This window comes from Xenopus laevis, chromosome 3L, assembly GCF_017654675.1.
Source record: "Xenopus laevis strain J_2021 chromosome 3L, Xenopus_laevis_v10.1, whole genome shotgun sequence".
Lineage (NCBI taxonomy): Eukaryota > Metazoa > Chordata > Amphibia > Anura > Pipidae > Xenopus > Xenopus laevis.
The window spans coordinates 6,506,222-6,525,630 of NC_054375.1; the positions used below are offsets into that span (position 1 = coordinate 6,506,222).

Genomic DNA, 19,409 nt, shown 5'->3' on the forward strand with positions numbered 1-19,409 from the left:
TAAAGGGTTAAAGAAGCAACCTTGAACTTGGGCAAAGTCCGGGAAGAAGGAGGAGGGGCTACAGAATATGCTGGAGGTCTGGAAGTGACCCCTTTTTACTAAGGTTAAACCAACAGCTCCCAGAGAGGGAGCCTCCTTCAAGTGGGGTGGGATTCCTGCGATGAGTGGGCCCTCAGCAGATTCCCAGTGCTGCTTCTCGGCATTCCTTATCCAGCATGGACTGCACATTCCTGCCCTTGAAACAAGCAACTCATTCATAAGATGTTTAGCAAGTCACTCGCAAGGGGCCACCACCCTGGGATGGATGAGCCCCGAACAAACAGGTGTAACAGATATGATTCATACAGGGGTGTCTCTGGACCCCACCACAAGCAAAGCCCTTGATCCCCCCCCCCCTTTAGGTACCTGTGCTCCTACCCCAAAGCTTAAAGGGGTTGTTCACCTATAAATGAATCTTAGCATGATGTAGGTGTAGGGAGTGATATTCTGAGTCCGAGGAAGCAAGTCATTGAAAAACAATAAAAAAAAGAAAATGAAGACCAATTGAAAAGGTGCTTAGAAATAGCCATTCCATAACATAATAAAAGTTAAAGATAAACCACCCTTTAAATTCCCAATATAAGTGAACCTGATATACTCCTGGGTCCCGAGCAGAAAAAATATATTTTGTATCCATTTTTTGTGCCTAGGATTGCTACTTTATTCCTTTAAATCTGAGTGGCTTATGACAAGATATAGTGCATAAAGTACCCCTAATTGTAAAATATAAGGATATTATAAGTCACCCAGAAGTTCCATGACCATATAAAGGTACGAGGCCGAAGGTCATAGAACTCCAAGGTTACTTCTAATAGCCTCATATTTTTCAACAAGCAGTACTTTATTATAATACACAAGTTTTAGTGAGTCGTGACAAGAACATCACAACTGGGGGTAATTTATTTATTATAATACACAAATTTCAGTGAGTCATGTGACAGAAATGACATCAGAACTCACCGTTTATAACTGATGACATCACTAGTCACCGTTTATAAGGATATAATTTACAAGATATTCATGGCTTTTGTGTATTACAGGTATATAATACACAAAATCCATAAATATCCTGTAAATTATATCCTTATAAACGGTGAGTTCTGATGTCATCAGTTATAAACGTTGAGTTCTGATGTCATTTCTGTCACATGACTCACTGAAACTTGTGTATTATAATAAATAAAGTACCCCCTGTTGCAAAATATGAGGATATTAGAAGTTACCTCGGAGTTCCATGACCTGTGTTTTTATATGGTCATGAAACTCCTCGGTAACTTATAATATCCTTATATTTTACAAGAGGGGGTACTTTATTCACTATATAATACACAAAAGCCATAAATATCTTGTAAATTATATCCTTATAAACGGTGAGTTCTGATGTCATTTCTGTCACATGACTCACTGAAATTTGTGTATTATAATAAGTAAAGTACCCCAGTTGTAAAATATGAGGATATTCAGTGTCGGACTGGGACACCTGGGGTCCACCCAAAAACCTTTGACCAGGGGCCCACCATGTAATCTTGGACCAGGGGCCCACTCGCACTACTATTATACTCCTCACTCAACCTCTATTCTCCTAGTCTCTTTTCTTTACCTACTATAATCTATTATTCCATCTATTTAGTCACTTAGTTCTCATTGAAATAGGGAATGGCCATGAAACAGGCCAAATGTCTAGCAGCATGACGGGCCACTGACACCTGGGCCCCCGGGACTTTTCCTGGTTTCCCAGTGGGCCAGTCGGACATGGAGGATATTAGAAGTTACCTCGGAGTTCCATGACCTGTATAAAAACACTCTGCCTTCAGCCTCATGTTTTTATATGGTCATGAAACTCCTCAGTAACTTATGTTATCCTTATATTTTACAACAGGGGGTACTTTATTCACTATATATACTGCACGGCAAAATAAAAAGCTGTGTGTCTGCAGCATGCCTCCAAATATATTTCGAATTAATTTAAATAAACCATCACCGGGCAGGGCCTTATTGTGGCCACCCCCCATGTCACTTTACTACACCCCCCACCAAGTTACTTCCTACATAACATTCCTTACGGATTATACCAGGCTATGCACAGCAGGGGGGTGATCTGTGCATTGTTGTTGGGACCCCAGCAGGTGCTTCTATTAGATCAATGCGACTCCCAGTTGCACAAGCTGCAGGGGTTTATCCAAAGGCTCCCCAAATGTCCTACACATGTGCCTCACCCTATAACAATGACCGTGGCGAGTATTTCTGGGGTCACACTAAGCAATTGGGGACCCACAAGTGCCACAGAATTGTATCCAAGAGCCTATGCCCCACAGCAGAGAAAATTTTAGGGCCACCGATTCCCAAATATCAGTGAATATGAATCAGTGGCGAGTAATATACTTCTCAGCCCTCCAGCAGCAGCTACTCATTCTTACAGGATACCCTCCAACAAAAATATTTCAGGAATTTTCCTACAGTCCGGCATCTCAGGAACCCACTGGGTTAAGGGATGATGCAAATTCCAAGAAGGTTACAAAAAAAGAATGAGATTAGTGAGTAACGAGAAAGTGGAGATTGGAAATGGCAGAGAGGTGTGATTTTTTTCCCCTTACATATTACATTTCTTTAAAATTACCTTTTTTCCACTGCGCTGTGAACAAAGGTATTTCCTATGCCACACAGAGAGTTTTTGGTTATTGTATTTTATATGAGGGGGGTTAATATCCCACTGTTACTATAGGCACCATCTCTCACTACTAAACCTGCTATCCCACAGTCACACTCCCTTCCCAGAGACTATTATCCACTGTTACTATAGGCACCATCTCTCCCTACTATACCTGCTATCCCACAGTCACACTCCCTTCCCAGAGACTATTATCCACTGTTACTATAGGCACCATCTCTCACTACTAAACCTGCTATCCCACAGTCACACTCCCTTCCCAGAGACTATTATCCACTGTTACTATAGACACCATCTCTCCCTACTATACCTGCTATCCCACAGTCACACTCCCTTCCCAGAGACTATTATCCACTGTTACTATAGGCACCATCTCTCCCTACTATACCTGCTATCCCACAGTCACCACTCCCTTCCCAGAGACTATTATCCACTGTTACTATAGGCACCATCTCTCCCTACTATACCTGCTACTCCACAGTCACACTCCCTTCCCAGAGACTATTATCCACTGTTACTATAGGCACCATCTCTCCCTACGTACCTGCTATCCACAGTCACACTCCCTTTCCCGAGAGACTATTATCCACTGTTCTATAGACACCATCATTCTCCTACTATACCTTGCTATCCACAGGTCCACACTCCCTTCCCAGAGACTATTGTATACACTTTATAATAGGCACACCTCTCGCCTCACCGTACCTCATACTGCTATCTCCCATGACTCCTTCCCCAGTAGGGGAACTATTATGCCACTCTGCTTTCGTATAGGCACCATGTCCTCTCTCCTACGCATCATGCTTATATCTAGCTCTATTACCCAACAGTCACTACTCTCTTTTCCCTCTAGAGCACTATTATCACACTGTTACTATAGACACAATCTCTCGCGACGTGTATACCTGGCTATGATTCCCACTGTCAGCACTGCCTAGCTTCCCAGAACTTCATCTATCCTATGTTTTTTAACTTCATATGGCACCATCCACTCCCTTCGCAATATACCTGACTAGCCCACCAGTCCCGAATCGCTTAATCCCCAGAGCAAACTATTAGTCGCTAGCTGTTACTATAGGGTTCACATCCATCTCTCGACACCTACGTATAGCCTGGCGCTAGTGTACCCACAAGACACACTCCCTTCCCACAGAGCAACTATTATATCTCTGTATAACTATAGGCACCATCTCTCCCTACATATACCTGCTATCCCACAGTCACAATCCTCCCAGAGGGGTATTGTCACTGTTTATATTAGGCACTCAATCCCACACCCTACGCTCTCTCGCTTTTATTCCGATCTCTGAAGCTGACAATCTCTCCTTCCTCAGAGTGATCAACTTATTACAAGCATGAAATTTACTGTGACGTTACACTGTCAATGTATTGAGTGGCTAGCACTTATCGTTAGGAACCTTTCCCATCCATCCTTCCTTACCATACAACGTTGGACAGCTGGACAAAGAACTGGATCCACTGTTGGTTTCTTTTAATGTCATTGCATTACGCCATACATGTATGGTTGCCTGTATTCTGTATAGTGCAGAGCTAGTCGTTTAGTTGGTTTTGTTGATGCCTTGAGACACAGGAGTAAGTAAAGGGTCGTGAAGCAGCTGGCTCACTTAACAAGGGATGATTACGGGCGACTCACAAGCATTGCACACCTCATGAACAATGGCTACCTGAGATATCATGCAGGACAATGTTATTTAACATTTTACTGTTCTAATCCTTTACGTCTTATTGTTGTGCATGCTTACTTTTAACCAAACAGTTCCCTTTTGTCAGTGACTGCAGACTCAAATATAATTCTTATTCTCTTATTTCTGAAGCAGTGGTTTTATTTTTGCACCTAGACAAGAAAGGAACTAATAGGATGGGGGGTTGGATATACAGTAAATGAAAAAGGGAAGAAGGTTTCTGGTGGGGGGCTGGGAGGGATCAATGTTTTGCACCAGTACCAAAACAAATCATCCGTTCTGTTGTGTACACGATTTTGCCAAATTTTTCAAGTAATGCATAGGAACTTGTGATATTTGTTTCATGCTCTGGCTTAGTACAATCTCCTTCTTGACTCGTCAGTAGAAGTCACAATTCATTGCTAAGGTTTTGCTCAGACACTATCCACTGTTACTTTAGGCGATTATTTCTTCCGTCTATATGTGTAAGTCTCCGTATTATGCTATCACAAAGTTCTAGTCTCCTTAGCAGCGAGGATGACTGTTTATCCACGTTTACTTAATAGTTTGGCCAGTCATAGACTCTCGGTACATTACGCTGCTAGTCCCTTCTGTTACGTGATGTCTCCCTTTCCAGCCCTCGCAGGGCACTGGTATAGTGCTACTGAGGTTACTATGGGCCGTGTGTCTGCCTATCCGTCAGCTAGTGTACCACAGTGACAATCCCTATCCAGAGATATTATCCATGTTACCCCATCATCGGCAGCATCGTCTCGTCCTAGCCGTATACGTCCCTAATTAGTCCAACTTCTGCCAGTTCCACCAGAGACTCACTCTAGTAATATCGCCTAGTGATTATAGGGGGACTCTCTCTCCTTACCATGTAACTGGCCTCTTTTCACAGTCCTCCCCGGTTGCCCTGTGTGCTCCAGGACTTCATTCCACTGGCTTATTTCAGGGACCACCATACTCACTCACGGCCCTATACCAATATATCCTGCTATCCCCGCCACGATCACCGACTCTTCCATGAGTCATGGTATCTCCCCTGACAGTAGACCCCATCTTTTCCATTAGCTCAGTATCCTCGCGGCGCGCTTCTAAGGTTATACTTGTCTTAGAACCCATTCTTCCCTACCTATACTTGCTTATCGCAGTCAACACTCGCCTTCCAGAGAGCTATTATCCATCTGGTTATATAGGAACCTTCTCACCTACGTATAGCCTGCCTACCCCCCACTTCCCTTCCCCAATTCCCAACTGTTACTAAGGCACCCCCTCTCCCTACTATACCTGCTATCCCACAGTCACACTCCCTTCCCAGAGACTATTCCACTGTACTATAGACACCATCTCTCCCTACTATACCTGCTATCCCACAGTCACACTCCCTTCCCAGAGACTATTATCCACTGTTACTATAGGCACCATCTCTCCCTACTATACCTGATATCCCACAGTAACACTTCCTTCACAAAGACTATTATCCCTCTGCTACTATAGGCATAAGGGCACAATAACTGACAAGGAAACTTAGACAAGAGAACATTTCCCCTTTAAGCTGTGCCACAAATAAAGGGATTTGTCCTTGAACTGAATGTACCCAAAACTCTGTGTGAAGAGTAAATGTTGATATAATGAGTGATTATGTCCTCCGTTAGGGATTATTTATTTCCTGTGATCACAAGGTGCTTATGGCTCTCAGGAATAACAACGTCTCTCCACCAAAGAAAGGAATGTATCATGATAAAAAATGCTTTGACTGTCTCTGGCAGCTAAATCCATTTAATTGGCTCACCCCATGGATCAGGGCCCGCTACACACATTTACCTTTTAAACAAAAAAGGACCTTTACAAGCGATTGTTAAATTCTTTTTTTGATTGTATTTTTTTTAATGGGTCCTTGTCGTGATGGCAGCAGCTGCAATATAACAAGGTTTATTTTTTATTCTGTTAGTTTGTGCGTTAATGGGTTTTGTTCGAGAACCTACGAGGACTCCATTCTCCAGTGCCAACTGAAAAAACTCAGTGTCAGGCAGTTCTCCAACACCCAGCTCCATCCAGAACTTTATATAAACAGAGCAGAACTCTACCACAAATTCATAATCACATTCCCAGGCAAAACTAAATTATAAAGATGAAAATCTAACCAAAGATTATCAAACATAGACATAAGGATTTGTAAGATTAGGCAGTCATCACATGAGTTATATAGGAAACTCTGTGTGTCACTCATGTATTTTAAGGGATAATGTTCCCCCTACTGTAAATGATAAGGATATTAGAAGTCACTGAGGGGTTGTTCTGTGACCATATAAAGGCACAAGGCTGCAGGCTGAGTTATACAGGGAACTCTGGGTATCACTCATGTATTATAAGGGATAATGTTCCCCCTACTGTAAATGATAAGGATATTAGAAGTCACTGAGGGGTTGTTCTGTGACCATATAAAGGCACAAGGCTGCAGGCTGAGTTATACAGGGAACTCTGAGTATCACTCATGTATTATAAGGGATAATGTACCCCCTACTGTAAATGATAAGGATATTAGAAGTCACTGAGGGGTTGTTCTGTGACCATATAAAGGCACAAGGCTGCAGGCTGAGTTATACAGGGAACTCTGAGTATCACTCATGTATTATAAGGGATAATGTACCCCCTACTGTAAATGATAAGGATATTAGAAGTCACTGAGGGGTTCTGTGACCATATAAAGACACAAGGCTGCAGGCTGAGTTATACAGGGAACTCTGGGTATCACTCATGTATTATAAGGGATAATGTTCCCCCTACTGTAAATGATAAGGATATTAGAAGTCAATTAGGAGTTCTGTGACCATATAAAGACACAAGGCTGCAGGCTGAGTTATACAGGGAACTCTGAGTATCACTCATGTATTATAAGGGATAATGTACCCCCTACTGTAAATGATAAGGATATTAGAAGTCACTGAGGGGTTGTTCTGTGACCATATAAAGGCACAAGGCTGCAGGCTGAGTTATACAGGGAACTCTGGGTATCACTCATGTATTATAAGGGATAATGTTCCCCCTACTGTAAATGATAAGGATATTAGAAGTCACTGAGGGGTTGTTCTGTGACCATATAAAGACACAAGGCTGCAGGCTGAGTTATACAGGGAACTCTGGGTATCACTCATGTATTATAAGGGATAATGTTCCCCCTACTGTAAATGATAAGGATATTAGAAGTCAATTAGGAGTTCTGTGACCATATAAAGGCACAAGGCTGCAGGCTGAGTTATACAGGGAACTCTGAGTATCACTCATGTATTATAAGGGATAATGTACCCCCTACTGTAAATGATAAGGATATTAGAAGTCACTGAGGGGTTGTTGTGTGACCATATAAAGGCACAAGGCTGCAGACTGAGTTATACAGGGAACTCTGAGTATCACTCATGTATTATAAGGGATAATGTACCCCCTACTGTAAATGATAAGGATATTAGAAGTCCCTGAGGGGTTGTTCTGTGACCATATAAAGGCACAAGGCTGCAGGCTGAGTTATACAGGGAACTCTGGGTATCACTCATGTATTATAAGGGATAATGTTCCCCCTACTGTAAATGATAAGGATATTAGAAGTCACTGAGGGGTTGTTCTGTGACCATATAAAGACACAAGGCTGCAGGCTGAGTTATACAGGGAACTCTGGGTATCACTCATGTATTATAAGGGATAATGTTCCCCCTACTGTAAATGATAAGGATATTAGAAGTCAATTAGGAGTTCTGTGACCATATAAAGGCACAAGGCTGCAGGCTGAGTTATACAGGGAACTCTGAGTATCACTCATGTATTATAAGGGATAATGTACCCCCTACTGTAAATGATAAGGATATTAGAAGTCACTGAGGGGTTCTGTGACCATATAAAGGCACAAGGGAACAAGGAACTCTGAGTATCACCCCCAATTAACAGACTCTACTGCAAACTTCCAAAATGAAGTGTCTCGTAGGAAGCCAATTATTCTTTGCATGTTGCCCTTCCTTCTCTACAGAACTCCCAGCCTCCTGTTATCCTGCAGATCTACCAATAAAATGCATTAAGAGATCACAATGTTACCAGCACAAACACAACCAATCCTACTTAAAATATATGAACATTTCTTTAAAGGCGTTTCAATAAAATGTATAACAAGGCACTCACGTAGCAAGCTTTTGTCATACTTTGCCTTTAAATCATGCGACAAATTCCTGGTGTCACCATTCCTATATAGAAGGCTACCCTGCCATTAAGAGCTGCCAGACCAATTACGTACGTGAGATTTGAAGCCGTTTTCTTTCGGCATCTGTCACTGCATCACTGATAGGAAAAAAAGTTTCATTTATTTTCTAAGTGTGAAAATTTTCCAATACAAAGACACTTGTCTGCCCACCGCGTCCCCCTGAGTGAAGGTGTCCTGATTGGTGTGAATTACACCGAGTAAGGAGAGGGTGCGAAAATAAAAATAATACAATTATATCATCAGTGAGAGATAGAAACATATATACGTGTGGCTAGCGTCTGGAGCGAAGCCTTGCCGTAAGCAATGAATGGAAATGTCTGTTCTGGGAAGGATATAAAGTGGAACATAAGTAACAAATACTTTTAGGAAGACAATGTTTGCTACAGTTAAAGTGGAAGTAAATTATATACATATAAAAACAGAAGAATAATATATACACAATATAACTGTATTTCATTAACTAAATAAAAAAATATATACTGTATAGTACTGACTAAGGGATACACTATGGCACCTCCTACCCATATGTATAGAGAAGGAATGTTCTGGGCACACAATAAGCTATACCCTCATACTGTACTGTCTAAGGGAATCAATATGGCACCTCCCTCCTCCCATATGTATAAATACAAATATACAGAGAAGGAATGTTCTGGGCACACAATAAGCTATACCCTCATACTGTACTGTCTAAGGGAATCAATATGGCACCTCCTTCCATATGTATAAATACAAATATACAGAGAAGGAATGTTCTGGGCACACAATAAGCTATACCCTCATACTGTACTGTCTAAGGGAATCAATATGGCACCTCCTCCTCCCATATGTATAAATACAAATATACAGAGAAGGAATGTTCTGGGCACACAATAAGCTATACCCTCATACTGTACTGTCTAAGGGAATCAATATGGCACCTCCTCCTCCCATATGTATAAATACAAATATACAGAGAAGGAATGTTCTGGGCACACAATAAGCTATACCCTCATACTGTACTGTCTAAGGGAATCAATATGGCACCTCCTCCTCCCATATGTATAAATACAAATATACAGAGAAGGAATGTTCTGGGCACACAATAAGCTATACCCTCATACTGTACTGTCTAAGGGAATCAATATGGCACCTCCTCCCATATGTATAAATACAAATATACAGAGAAGGAATGTTCTGGGCACACAATAAGCTATACCTTCATACTGTACTGTCTAAGGGAATCAATATGGCAACTCCTCCCATATGTATAAATACAAATATACAGAGAAGTAATGTTCTGGGCACACAATAAGATATACCCTCATACTGTACTGTCTAAGGGAATCAATATGGCACCTCCTCCCATATGTATAAATACAAATATACAGAGAAGGAATGTTCTGGGCACACAATAAGCTATACCCTCATAATGTAGTGTCTAAGAGAATCAATATGGCACCTCCTCCCATATGTATAAATACAAATATACAAAGAAGTTGCACCCATACTTTACTCCTGTATACTTTACTGTAATTAATCATGTTTCAGTAAGACTGGCCCCTCTGTTTAGCACACATTTACCCCACCCAGGAGTGTACACAGGCAGAACATGATATTAGCCTCTCTATATTATATTCTGGAATGGGCAGTCTGTGTTCGGTGGTGGGATCACGGCTGGTGGTAACCCAGAGCCTATAATATGCACGGCTCCATTACACCTGTTGCTGGGTCCCATCTGTCGCCCATATAAGCCCCAGCTGTCCATAGGGGTATCCATAAACTGAAGTTAACTCTTCTGAGGCTATTTTAGCTATAAAAACACTAGGAATACCACCCACGTGTCTTACTGGGAAGGGAGTGTGACTGTGGGATAGCAGGTATAGTATTGAGAGAAGGTGTCTATAGTAACAGTGGATAATAGTCTCTGGGAAGGGAGTGTGACTGTGGGATAGCAGGTATAGTAGGGAGAGATGGTGTCTATAGTAACAGTGAAATAATAGTCTCTGGGAAGGGAGTGTGACTGTGGGATAGCAGGTATAGTAGGGAGAGATGGTGCCTATAGTAACAGTGGGATAATAGTCTCTGGGAAGGGAGTGTGACTGTGGGATAGCAGGTATAGTAGGGAGAGATGTGCCTATAGTAACAGTGGATAATAGTCTCTGGGAAGGGAGTGTGACTGTGGGATAGCAGGTATAGTAGGGAGAGATGGTGCCTATAGTAACAGTGGATAATAGTCTCTGGGAAGGGAGTGTGACTGTGGGATAGCAGGTATAGTAGTGAGAGATGGTGTCTATAGTAACAGTGGGATAATAGTCTCTGGGAAGGGAGTGTGACTGTGGGATAGCAGGTATAGTAGGGAGAGATGTGCCTATAGTAACAGTGGGATAATAGTCTCTGGGAAGGGAGTGTGACTGTGGGATAGCAGGTATAGTAGGGAGAGATGGTGCCTATAGTAACAGTGGGGATAATAGTATCTGGGAAGGGCGTGTGACTGTGGGATAGCAGGTATAGTAGGGAGAGATGGTGCCTATAGTAACAGTGGGATAATAGTCTCTGGGAAGGGAGTGTGACTGTGGGATAGCAGGTATAGTAGGGAGAGATGGTGCCTATAGTAACAGTGGGGATAATAGTATCTGGGAAAGGAGTGTGACTGTGGGATAGCAGGTATAGTAGGGAGCGATGGTGCCTATAGTAACAGTGGGATAATAGTGTCTGGGAAGGGAGTGTGACTGTGGGATAGCAGGTATAGTAAGGAGAGATGGTGTCTATAGTAACAGTGGATAATAGTCTCTGGGAAGGGAGTGTGACTGTGGGATAGCAGGTATAGTAAGGAGAGATGGTGCCTATAGTAACAGTGGGATAATAGTCTCTGGAAAGGGAGTGTGACTGTGGGATAGCAGGTATAGTAGGGAGAGATGGTGTCTATAGTAACAGTGGATAATAGTCTCTGGGAAGGGAGTGTGACTGTGGGATAGCAGGTATAGTAGGGAGAGATGTGTCTATAGTAACAGTGGATAATAGTCTCTGGGAAGGGAGTGTGACTGAGGGATAGCAGGTATAGTAGGGAGAGATGGTGTCTATAGTAACAGTGGATAATAGTCTCTGGGAAGGGAGTGTGACTGTGGGATAGCAGGTATAGTAGGGAGAGATGGTGCCTATAGTAACAGTGGGAAAATAGTCTCTGGGAAGGGAGTGTGACTGTGGGATAGCAGGTATAGTAGGGAGAGATGGTGCCTATAGTAACAGTGGGATAATAGTCTCTGGGAAGGGACTGTGACTGTGGGATAGCAGGTATAGTAGGGAGAGATGGTGTCTATAGTAACAGTGGATAATAGTCTCTGGGAAGGGAGTGTGACTGTGGGATAGCAGGTATAGTAGGGAGAGATGGTGCCTATAGTAACAGTGGATAATAGTCTCTGGGAAGGGACTGTGACTGTGGGATAGCAGGTATAGTAGGGAGAGATGGTGCCTACAGTAGTAGTGGCGTCAGTCCAACCTTTTAGCCACAGGGCAACAATAACTATTGACCCTAAAAATTCCTCTGGCAGCAAATTGACAATTACTAGTGGAATGTTTATAACAAAATGAACAAGTTGCCCTTTGTTTAATTACAACCCTTTTCTTTAATTAAGCTTAACTCCTTCAGTGACAGCAAAGAGTTAAGCTACCTCTTGCCAATGTCTTCTAATTCAGGGCACATACTCGCCCAATCATCGTGCTTACAGAGCACTCTCTTTGGCTAAAAAAAAAAAAAAAAAAAAGTCCTTTTCAGGAAACTTCCAGCAGATTACAAAGAAGTGTGTGATCTAAATGCAGAAGAGGGTTGGGAAGATAAACAGAGAATTTATTTTAAGTCGTGGGTGGAAGAGCCTGGGTTCTGCACTGCAGTAGAGTGTGGGTCTCTGGCAGAGGATGGGTTAAAGTAATCCACCATACAGATGATAAAAATAGCTACATTGTAACATCATCTCCATATCAAAGTGCATGCAAAGGCAGTGCTGACGTCACAAAGGGCACTATGAGAGGGTGCTAAGGAGTTGTAAGGGTGCATCCAAAACAATGCGACTGATTCAGCAGTATGTCTGGTGTTCACACTGAAACTTGCTTATTTGTAAACACTCCAAAATCTCCCCAGAACGAGGGGTCCTCGTCCGGCCTCGCTGCAGTTTTCTGGGGCCACAAGTTATAACAGGACTGTACAATTAAAGCTGGCAGAAAAATAGGCCTTTAAAGAAGTGGTTTGCCTTTAAGTTATCTTTTAGTATGTTATAGAATGGCTAATTCCAAGCAACTTCACAATTGGTCTTCCTTATTTATTTTTTTATATAGTTCTTTAATTATTTGCCTTCTTCCTCCGACTCTTTCCAGCTTTCAAATGGGGGGTCGCTAAAAACAAATGCTCTGTAAGGCTACACGTTTATTGTTATTGCTACTTTTCATTACTCATCTTTCTGTTCAGGTCTCTCCCCTTCATATTCCTGTCTCTCATGCAACTCATTGCATGGTTGCTGGGTTAATTCGGACCCTAGCAACCAGTCGGCTGGAATTGCAAACCAGAGAGCTGCTGAATAAAAAGCTAAATAACTCAAAAACCACAAATAATAAAAAATATAAACCAATTGCAAATGGTCTCAGAATATCCCTCTCTACATCATACTAACTAGTTAATTCAAGGATAAACAACCCCTTTAAATTACATTTTTATGGCCCCACAGTCTGCCCTGGGGCCCCACTAGGTGATAACATTATATTACTCCCACTCTCCTTAGCCCCCCCCCCCCCCCACACACACACACACACACACACACACACACACAACAGCAAAGGGTCACGCATACACACACACACACACACACACACACACACACACACACACACACACACAACAGCAAAGGGTCACGCATACACACACACACACACACACACACACACACACAACAGCAAAGGGTCACGATTGAGAACTGAGAGTGAAAATTAGCTCCTGGGTGAGTTTCTGTTTATCCAACACATCAAAGGAAACAACACATGCAAATAAATGGGGAGTGCAAGCCCTCTAGCCACTACTCACACTAATACACCCAGGAGTAAGAAGCATCCACTTTCCAGTTCATCTGCTAATCCTACTAACAATCAGTAACCCTCTCACTCCGATTACCTGTGCCCCAGAGTTTCACAACAGGAGTTACAGAATATTGTGCTTTCACAATGTGCACCTTCTGCTTCCACTCACTGAGTTTTCAGCTAGTGCTTCTCACTCACAGACACTCTCATTTGCACTCTTATGTTGCACTATTGTGGCCATGGCAACCAGCCATGCACCACTTTCACCCTTGCCCTACGTTCTCACACAACTCCATACTCCTGCCATGTGTTACTGTGCATCTCACAGACACCATCAATATATAACCATAGTGTTGCATTGGTGCATGTTGCTCTCAGTGTCCTCCAACCAGGTGCTTATTTTTGAATTCCAGACTTGAAAGCAAGTTTTATTTGCATAGAAAACTAAGTATAGAGCCAAGTAGAGCCTCCTGTAGGCTGCCAGTCCACGTAAGGGCTACCGAATAACCAATCACAGCCCTTATTTGGCACCCCAAGGGACTTTTTCATGCTTGTGTTGCTCCCCAACTCTTTTTACATTTAAATGTGGCTCACGTGTAAAAAAGGTTGGGGACCCCTGCATTGGAGTGCATCACATCAGCACTTCTCTCAGACATATTGTCCTGAACCAGTTTTCATGCAAAGCTAAGACCCTTCACAATAAGTCCTGTCCCAGTGTGTACTTTTGCTCACTTCCCCCATTGCTCTCCCCTTATAATCAGCTTTGCATTATTACTGTGTGTACCATTGCACCTGCCTTTCAGACAGTCTTGCACTTAAGTGCAATTCACAACATTGCACCTACATGCACATCCTTGCACTAGTACATCCTACCAGCAGTCCTGCACCAGTTTGTACATACTTGCACTATAGTACAGCCTACTAGCAGTCCTGCACCAGTGTGTACATACTTGCACTATAGTACAGCCTACTAGCAGTCCTGCACCCGTGTGCACATCATTGCACTATAGTACATCCTACCAGAAGCCCTGCACCAGTGTGCACATCGTTGCACTTTAGTACATCTCACCTACAGCCCTGCACCAGTGTGTACATCATTGCACTATAGTACATCTCACCTACAGCCCTGCACCAGTGTGTACATCATTGCACTATAGTACATCCTACCAGAAGCCCTGCACCAGTGTGTACATACTTGCACTATAGTACATCCTACTAGCAGTCCTGCACCAGTGTTTACATACTTGCACTATAGTACATCCTACTAGAAGCCCTGCACCAGTGTGTACATCATTGCACTATAGTACATCCTACCAGAAGCCCTGCACCAGTGTGTACATACTTGCACTATAGTACATCCTACTAGCAGTCCTGCACCAGTTTGTACGTACTTGCACTATAGTACATCCTACTAGCAGTCCTGCACCAGTGTGTACATACTTGCACTATAGTACATCCTACTAGAAGCCCTGCACCAGTGTGTACATCATTGCACTATAGTACATCCAATCAGAAACCCTGCACCAGTGTGTACATCCTTGCACTATAGTACATCCTACCAGAAGCCCTGCACCTGTGTGTACATCATTTCACTATAGTACATCCTATCAGAAACCCTGCACCAGTGTGTACATACTTGCACTATAGTACATCCTACTAGAAGCCCTGCACCAGTGTGTACATCATTGCACTATAGTACATCCTATCAGAAACCCTGCACCAGTGTGTACATCCTTGCACTATAGTACATCTCACCTACAGCCTGGCATCAGTGTGCACATCCTTGGAATACAGCACATCTCACCAGCAGATTTGCACCAGTACGCATATCCTTGCACTATAGTACATATCACCAGCAGCAGCAGCAGCGCAGATTATTCCAGTGGCACTTACCTATGTCAGAGTTGCAGAAGGCATCCTGTGGGTGGCTGGGGGCACACGTGCACCCCTCTGCTGGTTTGGAGATGTCCCCCAGAAAGAGCAGGAAGCAGCCCAAGATCAGGGTCAGAGCACACACAGACATATTGGATTCCCAGCAGCTTATTGCACACAACACAGAGAGAGAGAGATCTGCTATTGCACCACTGTCTCACAATCCCCTACTCACTATCCCTCTGTCTCACTGTCACAAGCCAACACTCTCTTTCCCCAACTAACTGCATTCTCAGTATTTAAACACGTGGGGGTGTGGTTAGCTCCTCCCTGGCTCCGCCCCAGGGCGTAAACACTTCTCCCTCCCAACTCACATTCCACAAGTGACATAATCATTGTCCACTAGAGGGGGCGTGGTCTCCTGCCACTTCATTCCATATAGGGAGAGACTGCACTTGCAGGGAGCAGGGACTGCCACTGGAGGGCGCTGATCTGTATAGCAGAACTCAAAATCAACAATTCTCCCCTGCCAGGGGCCCACAGTGCTGCTGCAGTTGAATCCTACAGGCAGAGCCATGCTATTATTACACTTACTAACTGTAAGCTCTTGAGACCAGTATTCAATGAGGATTTTTTTTTATTTCAGTTCTATGAACAGGGATTATATCTATATTATCATTGCACTACACTTCCCAGCATCCCCTAAAAGGCAAGAGGTATTGGAAAGTGCAGGAGGAGAGTCACAGAGGTGCTCTGCTGTAAAGATTAATACATAAGCAACAACATTTGCAGTATTTTTGGACTTTTTTTACATCACAACTTCGATTGACAGCAAGAGGTTCTGCAGCAGCTGCAATAGATACTGACCACCCACAATTGTTGACTGTATATAAAGTATTACACCAAGCATTGGGATACTTATTTTTATCATCATTTGTTGCTATGCTTCAGCTGAAAGGAGGTGCTGGGAGTTGTAGTCGGAGCTGACCAGTCTGGTTTAGTTGGCAGCAGCTGAAATTAATGTGTTTACACCCACATTAATAAGGAAACTTTAAAGGGGTTGTTCACCTTTAAATTAACTGTTTGCAGTTTCAGTCATCTGGTTGATAGGGTTCAAATTACCCTAGCAACCACGAATTAATAGGAATTAAATACTGGGTGGGGTCAGTGACCCCCATTTGAAAGCTAGAAAGAGTCAGAAGAAGAAGGCAAATAACTCAAAAACTATAAAAATAAATAAAAAAATAATGAAGACCAACTGAAAAGCTGCCTAGCAATAGATAGCCACAATAGTGCAAGTTATAACACTATATTTATTCTGCAGAATGCTTTACTATACCTGAGTAACAGCTCTAGACACTCTCTCTCTGTTTGTTTAGGATAGCAGCTGCCATATTAGCTTGGTGTAAAATCATTTCCTGCCTGAGTCTCTCCCTGCTCACTCATAGCTCTGGGCTTACGTTACAGCAGGGTGGGGAGGAGGGAGGGGGAGGGAGAGAGGAGCAAACTGAGCATGCTCAAGCCCTAGCCCTGGAGGTTTAAGCTGAAAACAGGAAGTCTGATACAGAAGCCCATGAGTACACAATAGAAGGAAAGAAATGTGCTGTTTCTTTTGACAGAGGACTCAGAGCAGCATTACTTTGAGGGTTTACTGGTGTATTTATTAATAAAGCTTACTTAATTTTAACTAGGGATGCACCGAATCCACTATTTTGGATTCAGCCGAACCCCCGAATCCTTCACAAAAGATTCAGCCGAATACCGAACCAAATCCGAACGCTAATTTGTATATGCAAATTAGGGATGGGAAGGGGAAAACATTTTTTACTTCCTTTGTTTTGTGACAAAAAGTCATGCGATTTCCCTCCCCGCCCCTAATTTGCTTATGCAAATTAGGATTCGGTTCAGCCAGGCAGAAAGAATCCCTAGTTTTAACCTTTCCTTCTCCTTTAAGTAACACAATGACCAAAATCTCCTTCCTTTGTGCCTGGGAGATTTAGGGGTAATGGATCATTCCCATTGGGGACCCCAGTTGAGTTACTTTACACCATTGGCTGATCCCTAGCTGGGGGGGCACTGATGTCTGTTGGAAGGTGCTAAACCCATTTCTTTTAATCCCATTGTGGGTCACATGATCCCTGGAATTTCAACTGGGAGGCAATTTCGGGGCAGTAATGGGGGAATGCAGAATAAAATATTGGTGGTTCATTCAGCCTTGATCTTAAAGCACCAATTAGGAAATAATATGCCCTCGAGGAAATTACACATAATATTCACTTTCTGCTAATTTTGGGCGTCTTACTTATACCAACCAATCAGTGGTTAGCTTTTTTAAGACAGCTGCAAGTAGAACAATGAATGCAGCAATCTGATTGGTTGCCATGGGTAGAACTGCCCATGGGCAAATTTGCCCAGTATTGATAAATAACCAATTTCATTCTAAATTGAATCCTTCATGAAAGATTTGGCCGAATATCGAACCGAATCCTAATTTGGATATGCAAATTAGGGACGGGAAGGGAAAAAGTGGAAAAAAACCTTATTTAATTCCTTACTGCCCTGAATTTGCATTTGCAAATTAGGATCCGGATTCGGTTTGGCCAGGCACGAGGATTTGTCCGAAACTGATAGAGGTAGGATGGATAGACGGAATGGCAGAACTATGAATAGATACCAGATGGCTGGCCGTACAGACAGACGTATATACAAAGCGACAGTTGGATAATGACAGATAATCACCCTGTACTGCACATGTGTGAGTTGGGCTGAAAGTGGGCCTTGCCGTTACCCACACGCTCTTTATTTTATACGCCCTGAGCAGCCGGAATTCGTCTCACGACTCAGGAATGCACTCCATGTGTCAAGGAATTACACCCTATCCCTTTAACGGCTTCACTTAAAGGGATACCCGCTTTGGATAAATCCAGGTCGGCGTCTCTGCTTAAAGCCTTGTATCATTCTGGCCATCATCAGTGTATGTATGCCTTTAGTAATCGCTTTGATTTGCAAACTGCTCCCTGGTTGATAGGGTACTGAACCCATAGCAACCAGATAACATTTAAGAAAGAAAAAATAATGAGAACAGCAAAGCAGTTTGATTGGCCTGTTTTAACAATGGCTTACGGCTTAGCCCTTGTTTTTCTATACAAAAAAAGCCAGTGTATTCTAAATACAGAACTGGTGTGGTCCGTGTCACATCCCTTTAACAGAGGTCAATAAAGAAAAGCCAAAGTCGTGGGTTTCTGTTGGCCACCCGGATAGTCGTAAATAGTCAGAACACTGGAGCCTGCTAATAAGCACATTCTCCATCTGGGGACCATTATATCACGGACTCCTGACTCTCCTATCCTGGGATTTATCACAGTGGGGTCCCAGACACCCACAGGGACCAGAAGTTTGTTGCCATGTCAGAAGAGTCTTTGGAAGGGGTGACAGATCTGGCCTCATATAGGGCAGCTGTTGTTATAAGTGGGAAAGTAAAGAAACGACACTAAGGCACATGGTGATTAGTGATGGGCGAATTTGTGCAGTTTCGCCGAAAAATTAGCGAATTTACCATGAAATTCGCGAAACGGCGAAAGATTCTCGAAGCGCTTTGAAGTCAATGGGCGTCAAGAAGATAATTCTGACATGAGCGACAATTTTTATCCGCGCAACTATTTGGTCCAAATGCATTAAAGTCAATGGGCGTCCAAATAATTTTGACGTGCAACAATTTTTAAGCGAGACAATGTTTTTTTTGACGCCAGATTTTTCTCCAGCGAATTGAAGCCTCAGTTTCGTGAATTAATTTGCTTGTGGCGAAACGCAGAAATTCGCTGCAAATTAGTGTAGTGGAGAATTTATTCCCCCA

General features: G+C 42.9%; 2 protein-coding genes across 3 annotated transcripts in view; one reads left to right on the forward strand and one right to left on the reverse strand.

Moving 5' to 3' along the window:
* Positions 1 to 15,836, reverse strand: part of timp3.L (TIMP metallopeptidase inhibitor 3 L homeolog) — a 34,230-nt gene extending 18,394 nt beyond the window's left edge. The window contains exon 1 of the mRNA XM_041585907.1: positions 15,578 to 15,836. Coding sequence (XP_041441841.1) covers positions 15,578 to 15,707 — 130 coding nt within the window. The 5' untranslated portion in view covers positions 15,708 to 15,836. The remainder of the gene's footprint in view (positions 1 to 15,577) is intronic.
* Positions 1 to 19,409, forward strand: part of syn3.L (synapsin III L homeolog) — a 174,404-nt gene that overhangs the window by 99,861 nt on the left and 55,134 nt on the right.